The sequence below is a fragment of the Staurois parvus genome, unplaced genomic scaffold (assembly GCF_062004578.1).
Source record: "Staurois parvus isolate SC_StPar_1 unplaced genomic scaffold, SC_StPar_1.0 ptg000086l, whole genome shotgun sequence".
NCBI lineage: Eukaryota > Metazoa > Chordata > Amphibia > Anura > Ranidae > Staurois > Staurois parvus.
The window spans coordinates 310,192-330,886 of NW_028317882.1; the positions used below are offsets into that span (position 1 = coordinate 310,192).

The window sequence follows — 20,695 nt, forward strand, 5'->3', positions numbered from 1 at the left end:
TTCTGTGCATTTTGGATGCAGAAAAAAAGCAACTGAAATGCAGTGTGAACTGGCCCCTAAGCAAGAGCAAGACTGGGCTGGGTTGTACCAGAAGATGAAGGCCACGCTCATTGAAAGGCACTCTTCTTCTTACTTACCACACTGATGGTCCCTACCTGAGCACATGGAGGTCTTGATTATGTGGCAAAAGGCTCATATTGGAGCAAGGCTGTCAGCACTGCGCAGAAAGTAAAATGAAAGACATTGAAAGAAGCAAACAGATCATAGACATGTGCCTGAATCATCTCCCTCCCCCCCTCACTCGTCCACAGCATAAGTAAGGGAAAAATAGAAGATGTTTCCAGTGCAAACCCACCTTGCACCTGCGTGAGCCTGAACATGCCTTAACAAAGATGGTTGCCACAAGAGGCCCTCTGCACAGTGTATGTGTGCATGCCATAACCAGCCATGAGACCGGAAACAGCCACAAATCCTGGACCAGATTGTGTACACACGCTGGCCAGCAATCGAAAGGAAAACTGCTGACAAAAGAAAACCCCTCAAATCACTCTCACAAAGGAAAATAGACAAAATCTAATTAATGCAGAGACAAGGGAGGAAGACAAACAGGGATATCCCTAACCTGTGGGAGAAAAGAAAAAGGCAGCACTAGCTCCAGCACCATGATCCTGCTCAAGAGTGCAGAGAAACACATGTAGCATGGACTCCAGCAAATAAACGCCAGCTCAGGTGCAGCACATGAGGTTCTGACATGTCTAGTTAGAGAACTCCTCAGCCCCAAAAGACCACCAGAAGGGGCTCCCCACCTTGTTGGGGCATTTAGCAACCTAAAATGTAGGACTGTGCCTGGGAGAGGATGAACCCAGGCGGACTCCGACTCAGTCGGCAGGTAGGGACTTATTGCAACATCACGGTCTTGCAGGTGGAGATCTTCCGGACAAAAAGGAGAATGGGACAGGTTGCTCTCAGTCAGACTTTTATAGATATACACAGGTCCTGTGGGTGGATATAGGGGCAGAGACATATCACATGTGTGTGCTTCCATGTTGGCGTCAGGGAAAAGTTTTGCCTTAAGTTATACTTTAAAAAACAAACCTGTTTAACTTACTGAGGTCAAATCACTTAAAGCGGAGCTCCACCCAAAAGGGGAAGTTTTGCTTTAAGGACTGGTCCCTAGTTGGCACCTTTAGGGAGTGTAGGGGGGATCATGTACCTGATTTTGACAGGTACCAAATCCCACTTCGTCTCCGACTGCCTAGGCAATAAAGAAGCGGAAGTTGTCCTCTCCCCCTCCCTCCCCATCGTCTTCTGGGACACATGGCAGGTTCCAGAAGACTACAGGACCATTCAAAATGTGCAGCGCTACTAGCATATGCACAGTGGGTACCCGGCTGTGAAGCTGCAAGCTGCCACAGCCTGTTGCCCACACTTAAGATGCCCGTACCAGGGAGAGAGGACGGCCAGTGAACCTGGCTGGTGTGAACACACTGCTGGATTGTAGGGCAGGGGAGTGGCTGTTTTTTAAAAAGTCAGAAGCTACAGTTTTTGTAGCTGCTGACTTTTATTTTTTTCAGATGAGACTGAAGCTCTGCTTTAAGGAGGAATTTTAATCGGTTGATTTGGGGTTACTGCAAATCAGGGAAGACAAAGAAGAGTCAGAAGTCCATATCTAGACACTTGTTCTTGGGAAGGGGCCCAAAATTAAAACAGGTGGACCATCATGAAGCTCTTTATTAATATTCATTTAAAAACTTTTGTGTCTTCTTAGGGCCAAAGAAGAGCATTTTGATTTGTCAATGACCAATCTCAAAATGCTCTGGGCAACTGTAAAATCTCTCCTGCCTTTTTTATATATGTACAAAAGTCACTCTGAACAGTGGCTCGCAGGAAATATAGCAGATTTTGCTCTTCACGCAAAAAGCAACCTATATCTTATTGGGATCATTAGCTGTTCACTCATGTTTTCTTTTTCTTTAAGCCTCATGAAGGAGTTTATGAGATGTGATGTCAGTCTAAAAACTGCAGTACCTGCTTCATGTTCCATCGAACAGAATGTCCTAGCTATCCACAAGCCTTAGGTGTTTAGCTTTCTTGCTCAGTAAAGCATCAGAAAAATTATACCTTGCAGTGTGTTCCTCACTCTAACCCTGTTGGCAGGATTACACACAGTGCATTATTCAGTTTACTCAGCAGAAATGGAGCCCACACAAGGGGAATCGAGTGTAGGGTTCACAGCACAATCGTTTGTTGTTCTGATGAGAAAGCTGCAAATAAACTTTCTACAAGTGAGCCTGAGGGGGTTGCAATTGTCTTGTCATATAGGCATTCAAGCAAGTGATTGAAAAAAGCAATCTTCTGGAGTTTTCAGCCAATGTCTTGGTGGCCACTATAGGAATAAAATCTATGGTATTGCAATACAGTATTACCGCAGCCATGTTTGTAGAGGGCATGCCACTTTGCTGTTGATTGATCAGAGACTTATTGGTGTGTTTAATGTCCACCACTTTAGTGCAGGAAATTTAGGACAAAACTGACAAAAGCAAAGAATGTATTTATTACACTAGTTTGAGGGAAAATATATTGTTTTGAAATCATTTATGTTTTAATTAATTTTTCACGCTCATACATGTATTAACTTTTATAACAATCTTACTCAGTTGATTGTTTTCCTTACAAAAAGGTCAGCTCGAGCTGTCTACAGCTACTATAGACACAAAATGGTCCACTTATCTGTCTATGGCCAGTCAAATCAGAAGTCATTTATCTGAAGTCTAGTGGGACCGTAACCAAAGACATCTTCAGTCTGACTATTAGCATTCTCCGGTATGATTGGCCTGAGCAGGCATGTTTAATAAAACAGTGAACCAAATATAAACCTTATATCTTCTTAAAGAGCAATGTTAACATTTTTTAGGTAGGTTAATTAGCCATTAGTCAGAATTATGGTCAAGTTAAAGGATAAATTCACCTTTGCAGCATGTTATGTGTTCCACCCGCTTTTTTAGGGAGGAACATGTAGCATGTTCCCATAGCCGCAGCTGTGCCCGCCACCGCCCTCCCTTTGACAGATAGTACGAGGAGACTTCTCCCCGTATTATCTGTCAGATTTGAAAACTGTGCACCCGCACGGCCGCATCACTCATTCACAGAGTTCTGTGAATGAGTGCCTACAAGTCCTGGCAGCCTTAGCGGCTGTGGGCTTGTAGTTTTGTGGAGCACCGTGGTAGTTCATTAAATCTTCCTATCACTATATCTGCTTGACCGTACATCAAGTACGGCAAGCAGATATTCTGACAGGTCTGCAGAAGACCTGCATGACATCAGCAATCTAGTAATCGCTTATGCAATGCTTTACAGGCTCCTTTGGACAAAAATAATAAATACACATTTTTTTTACCTGCAAAAAATTTGCATTTATTATTTTTGTCCAAAGGGTGAGCCTATCCTTTAACTGAAGCACACTGACACAGCTGAATTTGGTCTTGGCATTTAGATTTCAATTACCTCTAATTATGAAGATTAAAGTACATCTGTTACCTGCTTAAACTAAACATGTAATTTTATTTCAGTACATTCAACTAAGGCTACTTGGGTGATATTATTTCTCTCACTACTGAGACAAACAATTAATGGCAGTCACCCTATTTGCAGAACACTATAACTGATGTGTTGCTAATGCGATGATTATGAGCAAGTGGTTAAATCTCCCAATAGAAAGAAATTGCAATTGGCATTGTAGCTCTGACCTTAATGGGGTTAAACTAAGACACTTACCCATCTTGGCATTTTTCCTGCCTGTGGATCATGATGGTGAAATTGTAGCACTAGCACTGTTACAACTACGGAAAGACCAACGATGACCATGATGCTTGCAAAATATTGTGCTGCAAAATAAGAACAAAACTGTAAATTTTACAGCTGACAATTGCTGTACAGAAATTAAAACAAATAAAAGTTAAAGAGTAGTAAAATGAGTACTAAAATGGCAGGCAGCTGAGTGCTCCTAGTGCTCCCTGCTCCTAAAGAAGAGCATTGCCATCATCATAAATAAGAAGCTATACTGCTGGAGCAACCATAGTGAAACAATTCTGCCAAACACCTCTAAAAAACTTGAAATGCTGTTTATGAAGTCATCCTTTCTGCTGTGTGACAAGTGCTCCTACTAATCTACAGCTTAACTCAAGGCAATGTAAAGAAGCATTGTAGAAATATGTGATTAGATCAAGAATCACTGAATGGCATCTTCGACATTTCACACACAGTTTTCTAAATTCTCCTGAGCATAAAAGCATTGAATCTCTTTGGAAAGGCACATTTATTTAATCTCAATTGAGAGTCATGAAATGTGCAATTTGAAACGGGTGTGCATATTTGGGATGTGCAAATCTATTTATGCCATAACCTATAGCAGCCATACAAGTAATTTCCTAAATAAACAGAGTTCATTGCTTAGAGGTCCAATTGGATGATTTAAATTGCTGTTCTTCATCTTTGCTCTTTTCCTTGTCTTGTTGAATAAGTCCAACAAATACTGGAGGTGGACAAAGCCATCTGCAAGATTCCACTTTTTGGCATGATTCTCACCAGCAAAATTACTCATTTCTGTCTGACAGCCACAACAGATTGACATGGCTGCGTACCACTAAAACACCCCAAAAGTTGTCCTGCCTAAAGCTTTTCATATCAAATGGAGCTTAATCTTAATCTATGATTTAGCAACAAAATGATTTGTGAGACTAGCATCTCAACAAGCCAAGGTGGAATTGTTTGGTTTCTCTTCCCCATTGCCAGTTGCAGAAGCTCACCCAGTGTCTCAGTGAAAGCTTTGCAGAGATCTCTACCTTCATGTAGATGAAATATGTCTCTGATGTGGGACTATGTTGTCGGCAATAGGGTGCATGTGACCACAGACACCTGGTCCTGTAAGCTTGGGCAGCAATGCTATATATCTTCCATTGTGCGCTAGGTTAATCTTATTGGGCCTGTAATAGGGATAGATGCAGCTCTGGGAAGCCACTCAATTTTTTTGTATTGCCTTATTTTTTTACAAGAGCTATGTGAGATCTACACACTCATGTTTTGACCTCATCCTCTGAGTCCTCTTTGACATCAGGTCCCCTCAAGTGCCCCAGAGCTTATGCAATGTCCACACTGTTTTAGGCAAAACACTGCCATGCAATGCTGCAACTTGTATGTCTGGGTAAGGTGGCACACCGGGCAAGAGTTACCTGCATTTCTCCAGGCCCAGGCTAAAATAAGGCTTATTCCGTACCAGTCAAAAACCAGCAAGGTCATGTGCGGTAATGGTGCAAACTTGCTGTCTGCTGTGTACCTGAGGAACTTCACATATGTGGCTTGCCTAGCCCATGTCTTAAACCTCATGTGCAGCTGTTTCTGTCCTGAATACCTGTCCCAAACCTAGAGCATTATATGTGGGTGGGGAGAGCTGTAAGAGAACAATGTTGTTCACAGTGATGATGCTCTCATACCTAAGAAAGGCCCCATGCATTAGGGTGATTAAGGAGAGGGACAACTTTTGAGTTTCAACCTTATTGGAAAGCAAATACAAGACTACCTCCATCCCACAGGAAACATACAATGTGCTACTTTGAAGAAGTTCTTGAACAGCGCTTTTAAAGCCATAATGGTCAGTGTCGAAAACGTGCGCAACACACAGTGCAGGAAGCAGACTCCATTTTGTTAAAAGTATCCATTTCTCCCTTATTCTTCCCTCCCCCTCTCTCTCTGAGAGGAGACATTTGGCCAGCGTGTGTGTGTGTGTGCTGGTTGTGGGTCACTGGCAGGCCAAGGCATCTCTGAGCTAGGTGCCTAGCTGTCTGGGAAAGCTGTACCATTTCACACCTCGGAAGAGATAAGGCAAGCTTTCTCCAGAGTTGAGAGAGATTCCAACCTCATAAAACCTAACTCAGCATAGGTGACAGAATCAGATAACCTTGGTTAAAACCATTTTTCCCCTAAGTCTCATATCTTGGAATATGAGAGACTTACATAAAAACCGAACATATCGTCAGATGGACGATGAGCAGGCGAACAGTATGATGGGTCACTCGCCTTGTCGGACACACAGGACAGCAGAAAAATAGATCTTGTGAACCGTTTAGTGTACACTTTCATAATTCATATCTAATCAATCCTCAGACTTGTCTGCATAATAATCTACCCGCGGGCCGAATGTCACTTTTGCAGATGAAAAGTTATGGGCCAAATATGAGTTATGGGAGATTTTTGCTCTAGTTGAGGCATCCACCCATCTCTCCACGCCCTAGCGGAGATTGGTCCTTGACTGCAGAGCCACCCCCTGCTGGGGACTACAAAACCGGTTGTCAGGCCTAAGATAAGGAAGTTGAAGACGTCTCCCATTTTTAACATCAATACCACCTGGGGAGATACGTGCCCTTTTGCTCTGAAACTTGGATCTGCTAACCCAGGACTTTCGCAAGTACCTTAACCCTTTCACCTCTCTCTGATATCTCTTTGCTGTGCTGTTATGCTCTGTATATTTATATATATATATATATATATATATATATCTTAGTTACATATTTTTTCTGTAAATATTTTTATTGCACCCGTTTGACCTTTTAGTAATAAATCTTTCTTTCTGAAAGTGCTGAACTGTTTCTATAGCTCTGTATTGCAATTTACAAATCCCTGCCTCTAAAGAGAACGCTACTGTTTGTTTAACCCTCTGTATAACAGGCCTGTGTTATGACCGTGATATGCAGTCCATTATTTCAATCGGTATAGTGTTATAGCTGATATTGCCGAGTTTCATCTTTCTCTGTACAAAAAGGAGTTGGTGGCAGTGTGAAGGGTTAATTGCGTAATTAACCTGATCCAGTAACAATTGCCCAGGCTGCCGGTACATCGATTGTGGTCTGTTAGCTGGAAAATCGTTGTGCAGGGTGCAGCTGGGTGTGGCATTGTTACGCACGTTACATCGCGGTTTTAGATCGGCTAGTCCTCCGGTCATGAGTTTGGGTGAGAAGGTCTGGGGTCTGATGCCGCGATCGTGACAGTCAGACATGGCTACTGGCACCAATTATAGGTAGTGCCTGAACCTTATGATTGTTGATTATATTGGTTTCATGGCTGATACTGAAATGATAAAAAGCAACTGGGTATCAAGAATGGACCACTGACTGGAGCTTGTTGGAATATGCTGTGGAGGTACTGGCCTGGCCTGCTGAAAATGTGACATCCAAGAATTGTGAATCAATTCTGCCTGTTCATAGACAGCACCAGGGGCTGGCTTTTATAATAATAAAGCAGGCCTGGATTTCAGCAGACTTGGAAACACCAACTTCAGATGTTACATAATTGGATTTTAGTTGTAATGTTGCTTAAATTTTGATTCAGTAGCTGCCACCTCCTGGCACCTCTCCTCCTTTCACTTTAGAAAACTCCTGCTCCGGCAGAATTTAGCACCGCTTATACTTTATTGTGACATTCTATAACTGAGTCTACTCAAATGAACAACACTTCATCCCTCTATCATACACTCCATTCTGCCAACATCATAACAGCACAGCATACCTGAATTTCTATTTTGTGTCCTTCTCTGTCAGCAACGACTACTAAAGAGAAGAGACATCTTTACATAGAGAATACGTGGGATTATTTCTGACAGGAAACAAATTCCTTCAGGCCTGTTCACTGAGAAACAAGTGACAAGACAAAAGAGCATGCTGAATTATTTCTTTTGTTTAAGGAATGTGATGCTTTGAATCCTGGAGTGAAAGCAGCATGGGAAACTATAGAGGTTTCTGATGATTACAGGACAAACTCACACTGTAATTTGTAAAAATGGGCTACCTTCCTGAGCAGTAAGGGCACTACTTGCAAGCTCAAGCTTTCCATAGCCTATTAACACTCATAAATGTTTGCCATGTTAACGTAGCAATATAAACAATATAATGCAACTGCCATTCTTGTTTAATGGGGCATTGTATGCAGCCTTGATATAATGAAGAAATTTTAATAGTAATAAAATTATAACGCCTGGCTGTAATTCACTACATAATAGATGTACATTCTATACAAAACATTGTAATATACACTGCTCAAAAAAATTAAAGGAACACTTTTTAATCAGAGTATAGCGTTGAGTCAATTAAACTCCGGGGATATTAATCTGGTCAGTTAAGTAGTAGAGGGGGTTGTTAATCAGTTTCAGCTGCTTTGGTGTTAATGAAATTAACAACAGTTGCACTAGCTGGGCAACAATGAGATGACCCCCAAAACAGTAATGGTTTCACAGGTGAAGGTCACTGACATTTGTTTCCCTATTCATCTTTTCTGACTGTTTTTCACTAGTTTTGCATTTGGCTAGGGTCAGTGTCACTACTGGTAGCATGAGGCGATACCTGGACCCTACAAAGGTTGCACAGGCAGTCCAACTCCTCCAGGATGGCACATCAATACGTGCCATTGCCAGAAGGTTTTCTGTGTCTCCCAGCACAGTCTCAAGAGCATAGAGAAGATTCCCGGAGACAGGCATTTACTCTAGGAGAGCTGGACAGGGCCGTAAATGGTCCCATCAGCAGGACTGGTATCTGCTTTTTTGTGCAAAGAGGAACAGGATGAGCACTGCCAGAGCCCTAAAAAATTACCTCCAAACAATCAGAAACAGACTTCATGGGGGTGGCCTGAGGGCCCAATATCCTCTAGTGGGCCTTGTGCTCACTGCCTGACACCATAGTGCTAAATTGGTATTTGCCATTGAACACCAGAATTGGCAGGTCTGCCACTGGCGCCCTGTACTTTTCACAGATGAGAGCAGGCTCACCCTGAGCACATGTGACAGACGTGAAAGGGTCTGGCAAAGCCATGGAGAATGTTTTGGTGGTGGGTCAGTGATGGTCTGGGGAGGCATATCCATGGAGGGACGCACCAACCTCTACAGGCTAGACAATAGCCCCCTGACTGCCATTAGGTATCAAGATGATATATGTGGACTCATTGACAGACCCTACGCTGGTGCAGTGGGTGTCCTGGGTTACTCCTCATGCAAGACAAAGCCCAGCCTCAAGTGGCGAGAGTATGCAGGCAGTTCCTGGAGGAGGAAGGAATTAATACGATTGAGTGGCCCCCATGCTCACCTGACCTAAATCCAATAGAATACCTCTGGGTTGTCATGTTTCGGTCCATCCAACGCCGCCAGGTTACAGCTCAGATTGTCCAAGAGCTCATTAATGCCCTGGACGTCTCATTAGGAGTATGCCCCAACGTTGTCAGGCATGCATACATGTGGGGACCTTACAAACTACCGAGTACCATTGTGAGTTGCTGCAATGAAATTTCAGCAAAATGGACTAGCCTGCATCATTTTTCACTTTGATTTTTGGGATGTCTTTGATAATTTTGGGGTGTAGGTTGATAATTTTAATTTCCATCAAACGATCGGGTATCCTTAAGTTCCTAACACATTACCCAGTCCATATCAGTATAGATATCCAGCATGAGATTTTTCCCCATTCAGATCTGATGTATTTTCAAAGTGTTCCTTTAATTTGTTTTGAGCACTGTATCTTATAAATGTGCAATAACTTCTATAAATGTTTTATGACTGTTAAAGTGTATGTAAACCCATGCACGCCCTGCTGGCTATGATGGTTGTGAGTAATAAAACTAAACAATTCATCCATATATCACAGAATCGTCTTAAAACACATTTTTCAAAAAGTGGTTTTTAAACCTCTGAAATTAAAAATAAAAAAAGTATAATCTCATATGGTGTGTACTTGCCTCAGTCTATAGCACTTAGTATAAAACCTGTCTTCTCTCTCCTTCCTCTGCTATCTGCATAGGTCACTTCTGACAGTTTTTCCAGACACCAGGCAATCCTTAGAGATGCCCTTTCTAGCACACAACAGATGACTGACAGCCTCAGATGTGCATGTTTCCTTATGAGACCTTCTGGCGCTATATAAATACTGTATAATAATAATAATGAGATTGCGTAGATGGTGGTGTGTCTATTCCCTTCACTCAGGTGCCAGATTACACTCTGCTCTGTGCTGTGCAGTGTATGACCCTGTCCCCTGCCTCCTGGAAGCTATGAAATCCAATCTTAACGGTTTACTTTAGAAAATGTGTAGGGAAAAGGAGACTGTAGGTAAACAGATACAGCCTATGTAGGACAATTTAATTCATCACTGTGTATCACCTGAGGCCAGTCACTTCAGCTGGTTTATGTAAGAGTTTATTATCACTTTAAATCTTTTTTTTATTCAGGACATGTGGTCTGTCTCCTTTCCTTCCACACTGCACAACCTGATCTGGGGCCACAGAGCATTATCTATTGTATCTTGCTGATGTTGCTGCTGTGTAAACTCATCTTCTGTCCCAAGCCTTAATGAGCAGATTGAAGCACATTTGGTCATATGACTTCAGTTATGAACAAAAAAAAGAGTATTATATAAATATATTTGTAATAATTATCCTGTGATAAATGTGGTCCCACGAAACACACTCCCTGGAAATCATAAACACCGGTGCAGGCAGATTTGGTAAAAGTGTCTCTCATGCATTCTAAAAGTGGTGAAGAATGCACCAAATTCTTGTACCCGTCTAGAACTAGTACTTGAATTTGGCTTACGCTGTGCCTGTTTTTTTATCTGTACACCAAAAGTGAGTGGGTCTTAAAGTGGTTCTAAGGGCTCATGGTTTTTACCTTCATGCATAGTATGCATGAAGGTAAAAAAACTTCTGTCTGCAGCATCACCCCCCAGCCCCCCCCAATACTCACCTAAGCCCCCTCACCTAAGCGATGTGCACTGGAGTCTTGGTTATCCCGGGACTCCCTCTTCTCATTGGCTGAGACAGAAGCGGGAGCCATTGGCTCCCAGTGTTGTCAGTCACAGCCAATGAGCCAATGAGAAAAGTGAGGGGGCGGGGCCAAGCCACGGGTCCGTGTGCAAATGGACATACAGTGCAGCAGGTGCCCCCATAGCAAGCTGCTTGCTGTGAGGGCACTTGACAGAAGGGAGGGGCCAGGAGAGCCTAAGAGGGACCTGAGAAGAGGAGGATCCGGGCTGCTCAGTGCAAAACCACTACACACAGCAGGTATGTATAGTGTGTTATTTTTTCTTAATTAGCTCCACTTTTACATTATGTCACATCCAATGCAACACAATGAAAAAGTGGTAAATTCAATGTGACACAATGTAAAGGGGAGCATTTTAGAACTATCTGAATTTGGTGCAAAACCAAAAGTGTAGTAAATGCTTCATGAATTTGGCGCAATACATTAACAAGATGGATTCATGCCAGTAAAATTGAGCTGTTTCTTTTCTAACAGTGAGGCTCCCTGGAAGGGCCGCTGTCAATCACCCAGCTAAAGCCACCCTGCCAGGTATTCCTGCCAGTCACGCGGGGCTGTGTGAGATGAGAAGTACAGAGGAAGCTATGTGTAAGGACGCACGAGAAAGCCAGAGCATGTGCAAATAGGTGGCAACACTGTGCAAGGAAGATCAGACTGCTGAGCAGGAATGAGGAAAAGCTAAAATAGCCAGCTATTTACTATTTACTGCATGTGTTTTACAAGAACAGAAGCACACAAATAATCAGACAAATGTATTTGGGAACCTCTAACAAAAAATTACATTTGTAATTTACTGACACTAAGAAAAAATATTATTTTAAGGCACCTGAGTTTAGCTCTAGCTTTTATACGGAATCCTTTTCTCCTTTGTGGAAACTATTCCCTATTCTTGTAGAGACAATTAAAACAAATTTTTAAAAATTCCTTACGTAAAATTAAACTCAATTTACTGAACCAGATGTCAACTTATACAATTCAGTCCACTAATATGGCAGAAGGAACAGATAAGCAGTATATCTGAAAATGATGTGGGAATACAAAATATATTATTTACACTGACCACATATAAAACAGACCTGATAAAAGAAAATCTATCCCTTACCCCCCAAAGTAACACCATATTGTGCAGTATACATAGCCATCACATTCTCTGGGAATAATAAAATAATATATCCAGTATTACAGAACACAGAACTAGACCAAAGGGAGCAATGAACCCTCTGATAGGCATATTGGAAAGATGGCAGGAACAAAAATAGACTGAAAACATTTATTAAAAAAGCAGCAATCGGCAATGTAGAACTGTAATGTTCTCATGATCTCCCCATATTAGAAGTAATAAGAACTGGCAGTTAAATGTTCCATGATGTGTTGGCTAGATATACACAGTATAACATCTGTAAGCCAAGAGCAGTGGAAGGGCGCACCTGCAAGTCCAGTCTTGCATAAACATCTCACATTAGTTAATGTGTTAATACGCACACCAAAGTCCTCGTCTCCATTGGTTGATAGCAGGATGAGAGAGTTGCCCTTGCTTTTATCTAAAGTCACTTTTCTTCCCCCAAATTTCCCATTGGAAGCAAATAAAACTGGTACAGAAAAAACAAATACTGACAGTTATATGGCACCCAACTCTGAATCTTCTTTGGAAGTCAACTACTGCTATTAAGTTAGGTTTAAAATAATGTAAAATATATAAGAAAAAAGTGAAGTCAGATTTCAAGGTTTTTTTGAGTCTAAACTAGATTCTTTAACGCAAACAGAACTGAAAGGCAAAACGGCAAAGCAGAAAAATAACAATAGTCTCCATCAATGGATGCTTTCTTATCCCTGACCATTACCAGAAATGATAGGTGACAATATGCTTCCAGGGGCATCTGAACAGGGCAGGCTAAATTATTTTGCTTGGCTGGGTTGAATTAGGGTCATCACTTTCAAAGGAATGTTATTTCAGATTGTTTCCTATCGCTACAAAAATCCGTATACATATGTTGCCTTTGGTTTTAGACACCAAGCTGGTTGGCTATTACTTCTCACTGTTTCTGTGAAAGAAAGTGTCTGACACAAGCTGTTCTTGATATTTATAATCCTTATACGACTGAGAAAAATAATCTTTGGATTAACTGTTTCACTGACATTATTTATCAACAGCAAGAATAGGACAAAAATCCATATGGGAAGGAAAAAGGCAGAGAATTTGTCCCAGAACCAGCGGTACTGTTCACCAATAATAGGGTACCCTACCATTAGAACACACTGAAGGCTTTCATGAAAGGCATATCACAAGCATCCATTTGTTTAAAACAAAGGAAAATGGAAATTGAGTATCATCCAATAAAGTCTATGATAGATAAACATGCATTTTTGTATATTGTACAGACTTTTCTTTCACTAATTTGTTCAGTGTATGTTCCTGGTCATGTAAACAAAGGGGCAGGGATGAGGAGGGTAACATAATTGTGTACATGTGGCCACGTGGTCATATTTGTACAATTATGTCACCGCTATTCCTGTTATTGCCAATGACAGTACAGGAAGCTGTCAATCACCAAGTGCATTAAAGGCAAATATTCTGCCAAATGGCCAAAACACTTACTTTGAGCCATGCCCGCATCACTACTAGGTGAAAGAAAAGACAGCCAGCTGCAGATGGCGACATAGTGTCTCAGGTAACACAAACCCTTTCTTTCCCCATGACAACGACCTTGGCTCTACAGTGTTTAATACAACCAGTGAAGATGATATACTGGCTTCTTCAATGGGAGGCAAATACTTTATCAGAGTAATGGACAATGACTTATTTCAAGACAACTCCAATAACTGGGTAGCACCCCTACCTTTTTGTCTCCCAAGACAGAAACAATTGAGTACTGTCCATGATACTTTTTTTTAATTTGCACTAACATACAATTTTGAGGACAAGCTTTCGGGGTATGTCCCCTTCTTCAAAGTCCAAGCAGTACGCTAATGAGTGCCCTGATGATCAGTGTAGCCCCAGCAGTGCCACCTGTCAGTGTCCATCAGTGCCAGCTGTCAGTGCTCATCCATGCCTCCTGCCAGTGCCCATCAGTGCCACATCAATGCCACATTTCAGTGCCTACCAGTGCACATCAATGCCACATATCAGTGCCCATCTGAGCTGCCTTTCAGTGTCACCCATCAGTGCCAGTCAGTGCCACCTATCAATGCCAGTAAGTGCCACCTATCAGTGCTGCCAATCAGTGCCGCCTATCAGTGCCAGTCAGTGCTGCCTATCAGTGCGCATCAGTGCCGCCTATCAGTGCCCGTCAGTGCTGCCTATCAGTGCCGCCTAACAGTGCCAGTCAGTGCAGCTTATCAGTGCTAGTCAATGCCGCCTATCAGTGCCACCTATCAGTGTCACCTATCAGTACCATATATGAGTGTTGCCTTCCAGTGCCCATTAGTGATGCCAATCAATGCCCATCAGTGCCACCTACCAGTGCCTCCTCATCAGTGCCACCTATCAGTGTCCATCAGTGCAGCCTATCAGTGCCCATCACTGCAGCCTCATTAGCGCACATCAGTGAAGGAGAAAAATCACTTATTTACAAAATTTTATAACAAAAACTAAGAAAAAACTTTATTTTTCAAAATTTTCAGTGGTTTTTGGTTTGTTTAAGAAAAAAGAAAAAACCCAGAGGTGATTAAATACCACCAAAATAAAGCTCTATCTGTCACAAAAAAATGATAAAAATGTTATATGGGTATAGTGTTGCATGACTGCGCAATTGCCATTCAAAATGCAACAGCGCTGAAAGCTGGAAATTGGCCTGGGCAGGAAGGGGGTATAAGTGCCCTGTAGGCTAGTGGTTAAATAGCAATTTAAGCAGGAAACCAGAGATGCAAAGACACTTTGTGGACTTTATGCAAAATATATTTGACAGAGATCATGCAGAGACTGCACCACCACTAAAGGAGGGAGAAGAATGCTGGTACCGTCCATCCTTTGGCGTGTATCACCCACGCAAACCAGACCAAATCAGAGTTGCCTTTGATTCCAGCACTCAACATGAAGGTGTTTCTCTTAACAACATGCTCCTTACTGGACCCAACTTGAACAACAGTCTAATAGGAGTCCTGATCCGCTTCAGACAAAAGCCCATAGCATTAATGGCCTGCCTTTGGCAGTTTTTTTCTCTCGGGGAGTGTCGTTTATCGTGCATGATGAGAATCCATGATTTATTTTTCATTTGTTAAATGACACTTTAATGCCCAAGTATGCAATAACAGGCTGTAAATAAAGGGCAACTTTGCCTGTGTCAGTGGCAAGTGTACACAGCTGCCCCAAAATAAATGAATAAAAATAGATCAAAATAAATTAAGATAGGGAAAAGACATCTGGGAAGGGTGGGCAACATTAGAACTCTACTATCAAAAAAAAAGCAAAAAAAAAAAACCTTCCTCATCAATCCCTTTTTTAGTGCAGCCTAACTTAGCTGCTTACATACTGTCCAGCCACTGAATAAATAAACTCTAATATTTGTGTTCAGGATAAAACCTTGTCACTTTCTGTTTGCAGCCTAAATGCCTGCTTACTGTCCTGTCACTAGCCAATACATACCATACCTGAATCTATGTTTTGAATATTTTGACAATAAGTAGGGGTACATGAGGATTTAGGGAACGTAGTGCTGTAGTTTTAAAGGGATTTTGAGCACTTTTGACATTTTATTACATTTGAGACAATGTGGTAAAGTACTGTAAAAAAGAAGCTCACAACTATACTATTGAACTGTTGTGACACTGGCCAAACTGTATTATATCTTTATTTTTTAAGCGTAAACTTTACTACTGTTTTTAGATCTGTTATTGCTGTCCCTTCCATTGGTCAATTCGGGCATATTCCTTTATACAAGATTATGTGTAACAGTCTGAGCTAGCTAAAAAAGGTTTAAATGAATCAGGGTGCTGCTTTTGTTTAAGCTAAGCATCATGTAAAAAAATAAATTACATATCTAAACTATGTGATGCCAGAAAAGTGTCACTAACACTGTCAATGAAAATAATCCTGTTCCATAACACTATATACAGCTTAATGGCATCTCTCATGCGTGTAATTATAAGGACTGGTGTATTTTCCATGTCACCCTAAAAGTTGTATTAAAAGGACCTTCAAATTTCCTCACTTAATGTGTCACAAAAATGAACACAATTATACTGTATGTTCTCTTAGGAGTGCACTATACACCTTTGAAGCTATTTCAGTTGTTGGCTGACCCCAAGTGTAGCAGATGTAGCAGAGACCAAGGAGATTCACTTGCAGTGGAGATACCCTAAATTGCATCTACTGGACAGGAGTTATAGATACTTTAAACAAAATATTTCAAACCACACTCAGGGAAGACACTAAATGATAGCTATTGGTTATTCTCAGTGATCTCCCGTTCCAGGAGTTATGTAGGTAAGCTTTAGCCAGAGACCTGTTCCAAGCTCATAATTTGAGTCTACTACATTGGAAATCAGCAGAACCACTGGTAGTTGCAGAATAGTTAAAACAAATGGGAGAGACTCTTAGGCCAGATCACTATATGTATTAACATAGAGCAGGGATAGGCAAACTTTGAAAGATGGACATCTACCTGAACAGCATGAACGAAATCAAAGATCATCGTGGTTCAGCACCATTTAAAAGAAAAAAGAAATTAACTAGCAAGACCTAAATATTTCAAATAGAACGCGCTTAGGTCATACAATCTACTAAATACCAGTGTACAAATTAAAGTGATAACAATGAACAAAATTAAAATAAATATTGGTATTCAGTCCCAACATGTGAGTTTTAGTGCAATGGTGCTGTATCCTTAATGGGGAACCTCCATACTGAAGTGACAAGTGGTATTTAGTTGATTGTATGATCTATTAGAATTATTTAAGATTTTGTGTATGAGAGTACACAATTAGGACTGCTGCTGTATTGGTATTTTATATATATATATATATATATATATATATATGTATATAGTGTATTTTTTATACATACAATTTTTTTCCTAAGCGCAACAGCACACCCTTTCTTTCAATAAACTAGCAAGACCTAACTAAATAGTAAGGAAAACAGAAAAATATAACAAAACAAATGTCACTGTAAAAATACAAACTTAGCTTACCTTAAAAATGGACGATGTGAGTCAGTAGGGCAATGGACGGTGTCAGTCAGTAGGGCAGTGGATATTGTCAGTCAGTAGAGCAATGGACGATGTCAGTCAGTAGGGCAGAGGTTAGTGTCAGTCACTAGAGCAGTGGACGGTGTAAGTAGGGCAGTGGACGGTTTCAGTCAGTAGGGCAGTGAACTGTGTCAGTAGGGCAGAGGTTGGTGCCAGTAGGGCAGTAGATGGCATCAGAAGTTTTTATGTTTTACAATTTGTTGAAAAGGGAGCACACAGTGGGTCAGGCAGCAGAACAAAAGAGGAACAAGGACAGTAGGGGCAGCGTGGGAGGCATTTACCAGAACCGATCCCCTGGACTTTCCTCCTGCAGCATCTCTACGCTGGCAGGAGGGAGAGGAAGAATTGCTGGCTTTCAGCTGCTGCAGGTGGAAATAAAGGGGATAGTCAGAAGAAAGATATTTTAAAAATCTGAATTCCCAGAAAGTGGCTGGGGATTTCGATTTTACCCCCCCCCCCCCCCCTTCCTGCACTGGCACCCTAAGGTGGCTGCTTAAGCAGATTTTTTTTCAATACAGCAGATTTTTAAAATACCTGTCCTTGGGAGGGAAGGGGAGGGGGCAGAGGACACTACTATGGAGGAAAGGGGGGGGGGGATGAGGACACAACTGTTGGGGGTGATGTGAAGGGACTGAATAGAAGACACTGTTGTGGGGGTGGCCCTCCCCATAACAGTGTCCTCTGCCCCCTGCACATTACTTCCCCCCACAGTAGTGTCCTCTGCCCCCTCCACCACAGCAGTATCCTCTACCGTCCTTCACATCACCTCCCCCCACAGTAGTGTCCTCTGCTCTCCCCTTTCCCCTATAGCAGTGACCTCTAGCCTCCCCCACCCCTCAGCAGTGTTCTCTGCCTCCTACCCCCTTCCCTCCCAAAGCAGTGGCCTAGTAGGAGCTGTCAGAGCGACTTTTCATATTAACAAGCTGTTGATTGATTGATAGGACCACCCTATCAACCAATCACCAGCGGTTTAACTTGAAAGGTTAATTTGGCCAGCTCCTCCTCCCACCCTCCATCCTGAGCTGTGCTGCCTCCTGCTCTCCGCTGTGATTTGAGGATGACAGCAGTGGAGGAGGCTGGGGGGGGAGAAGGACCGGCACCTAAAAGGCAGGAGTTACTGGCAGTCTACCTGTCAACTGTCCGTGGTCGACAGGTAAACCGCGATCAACAGGTGTCCAACATAGAGGGTGCCCGGATAAACTCAGGAAACTGGTTCCAGTGGCTGGATACCCCTGAGTTGAGCCATATTTATTTGGTCATAGATAGATTGCTTCCCTAAGGGATATGGATAGCTTGGATATGCCTGACTCGGTTTTTCCTTTTGCTGTGTAATTTAATACCTACTGTAGGTATGTTGTTTCTGCCCGATTCTGAATAAACTGATTTATTCTGAGTTGAAATATGTTACATCTGCTGACTAGATAGTATTGTTGCTTGTATGCCCTAAAGTGTATTGTCTCTTGACTGCATTGGAAACTGTTTTACTTTTTTTAATAAACCAATTTTCTGATTTTTCTAAAAAAATAGCTTGTCTTGCAAATTGCCAGACTCTAGTATCAAGATTTGCCCCCAACCCCCCCCCTCCCATTGACTTCAATAGGGTTTGAATTTAGGTTTGGGTCTTAAGTGGGATTCAATAAACCCCACTAAACAAACCCAGACAGATTTACTGATCCCTAATGGGTTTATCAGTCTGCTGTGTCGGCATACACTATCCCCTCACATTCTGGAGGTGAGGAAAAGACCTAAAAATGTTACTAAACTGCAGCAAAGCTGTCACACTTACTCCTAACGCAGGTAATCAGACATTATCGCTGGCTTCTGTGTTCTTCACCTGTACCAGCCCCCTTTCACATAAGGCAAGCAGGCCTACTTTTACTCAGTTGCCCCCCAGGAGTTATACACAATGCAGGCACGAAGTGAGCAGAAAAAACAGGCACCTGCAGCTGGCAGACAGGCAAAATGGTTCAATGACAGTCCAGGTACAAAGCAGGCAAGGTTCAGAATAGTCAAAGTCAGATCCATAGTCAAAAGGCAAGCATATTTCAGAGAGTAGTCGATATCCTTTTCAAGGTTGTCAGTGAGGGAATCCTACCAGCAGAGAAGGACAGACAGACACAAAGCTTGCAGCAGGTGTTACGAAAGTAATATCACAAGCATGAGACTGCAGGCTTGGCTGGCTGAAATCAAGTTTGGTCTCCACCCAGAGAATGGTCATATCAATCACCTTGCAGCTGGACAGACAGGTAGAATGAGTCACCGCGAAAACCAGGATATTGGAATGAGACCAACAGCTGTGATGGATCAGGAGCTCCGGATGCTCCTGACAAGAGCAGCAAAATGGTCTCCTTCCCTGCCTGGCAGGGCTATGTTGTGTGACAGAACTGTGTCAATCTCTCACTGGAAGAAGAGAAATACAAATCTTTTATCAGGTAAACATCTCTCATAAGTTTTCCACCTATGTATTTAGCTATGTACTTTAAATGCAGTGACCATAGTTAAGTGTGTGTGGTAATTCTGCTAGTTATGGTATGAATTATATTAATTTTGGTTATTTGTTTTTTCAAGTTTCCCTTTTAATATGCCCTGGCAGTTAAATGACCAAAGAGATTTTTTTAAGTTATGTAACCTTTTTTGTTTATGCAGTTAATGGGAACCATCTACCTTAATAATAAAAAATAAAAATGAGAAAATTATAATTAATACATATCAGTATTCAGTGATTTGTCTCTAAAGGATACATAATTTTCTGAAGCAAGCTATAAGCTCCATTAACAGATGCTGAACTTTTCACCCCCTTGATATCAATAAGCCTCTAATTTTATGTCTATGAATATGATCATCCTTTCCACAGAAGTTAGCATAACAGATGCTGCCTAGAAAATCATCTAATTTTCTACAGTGGCATTTGTTCTGGTTCGAAGGTTTCTTGTAAAGTAAATGATCCATTATAATAACAACTCTATTTTTCCACAATAAAATACATTTCTACAGAAGGTTGTAACAAGCTTATGACAAGTATTTAGAAACCGTAAAAGACAGCGCCATAAAATGTTATGAAATTTTACATTTTCAACATTCTTAAAATGTGTATCATCAAGGTCCTCCTCATTTATGTATGTAGCACACCCCTGACCTCCGGAGGCATGGTAGCACCTCAGGAGGCAAGGGTGAGCAAACATTTTCGGGGGAAGAGAGCGAACAATAGCCCTGCCCAAATATTTATATCCTTGCCTAGCATGCACAAGTGGCCTTGAACCTCCTACTGGATTGGCTGAAGGAAATACGAATATTCATAACTCAGTCTTGTTACAAATTTCATACTATTGTCAGTGGCCCTAGTGACACCTACTGGCAGCAGTGAGAAGCCACCCAACCTAAATGAGTGAACAACTATATAACCAGTCTGGCTAACTACCACCCAGCCAAAGACAGGGTGCTACATGTACAATGAGGACAAGGGTACCTAGAGATAACTGACCTGAGCAGCGTTGTACTTCACAGATGGATATACCATTTGATCAGACTGCGCAGCTACACAAAGGCATTTCAAGACTTTTATGATAGATGTAGATCAGCTGTGTGTCCTATCATTATCACATAGAGCTAGACATGGCTATATAGATGTTTTCACTGAACCTCTAGTTGTATGGAGAGACCCAAA

The 20,695-nt window shown here is 41.8% G+C and overlaps 1 protein-coding gene across 1 annotated transcript in view; it reads right to left on the reverse strand.

Moving 5' to 3' along the window:
* Nucleotides 1-20,695, reverse strand: part of LOC149468456 (neuronal acetylcholine receptor subunit alpha-7-like) — a 220,726-nt gene that overhangs the window by 12,512 nt on the left and 187,519 nt on the right. The window contains exon 9 of the mRNA XM_089669961.1: nucleotides 3,775-3,884. Within this exon, the coding sequence (XP_089526087.1) occupies nucleotides 3,775-3,884 (110 nt within the window). The remainder of the gene's footprint in view (nucleotides 1-3,774; nucleotides 3,885-20,695) is intronic.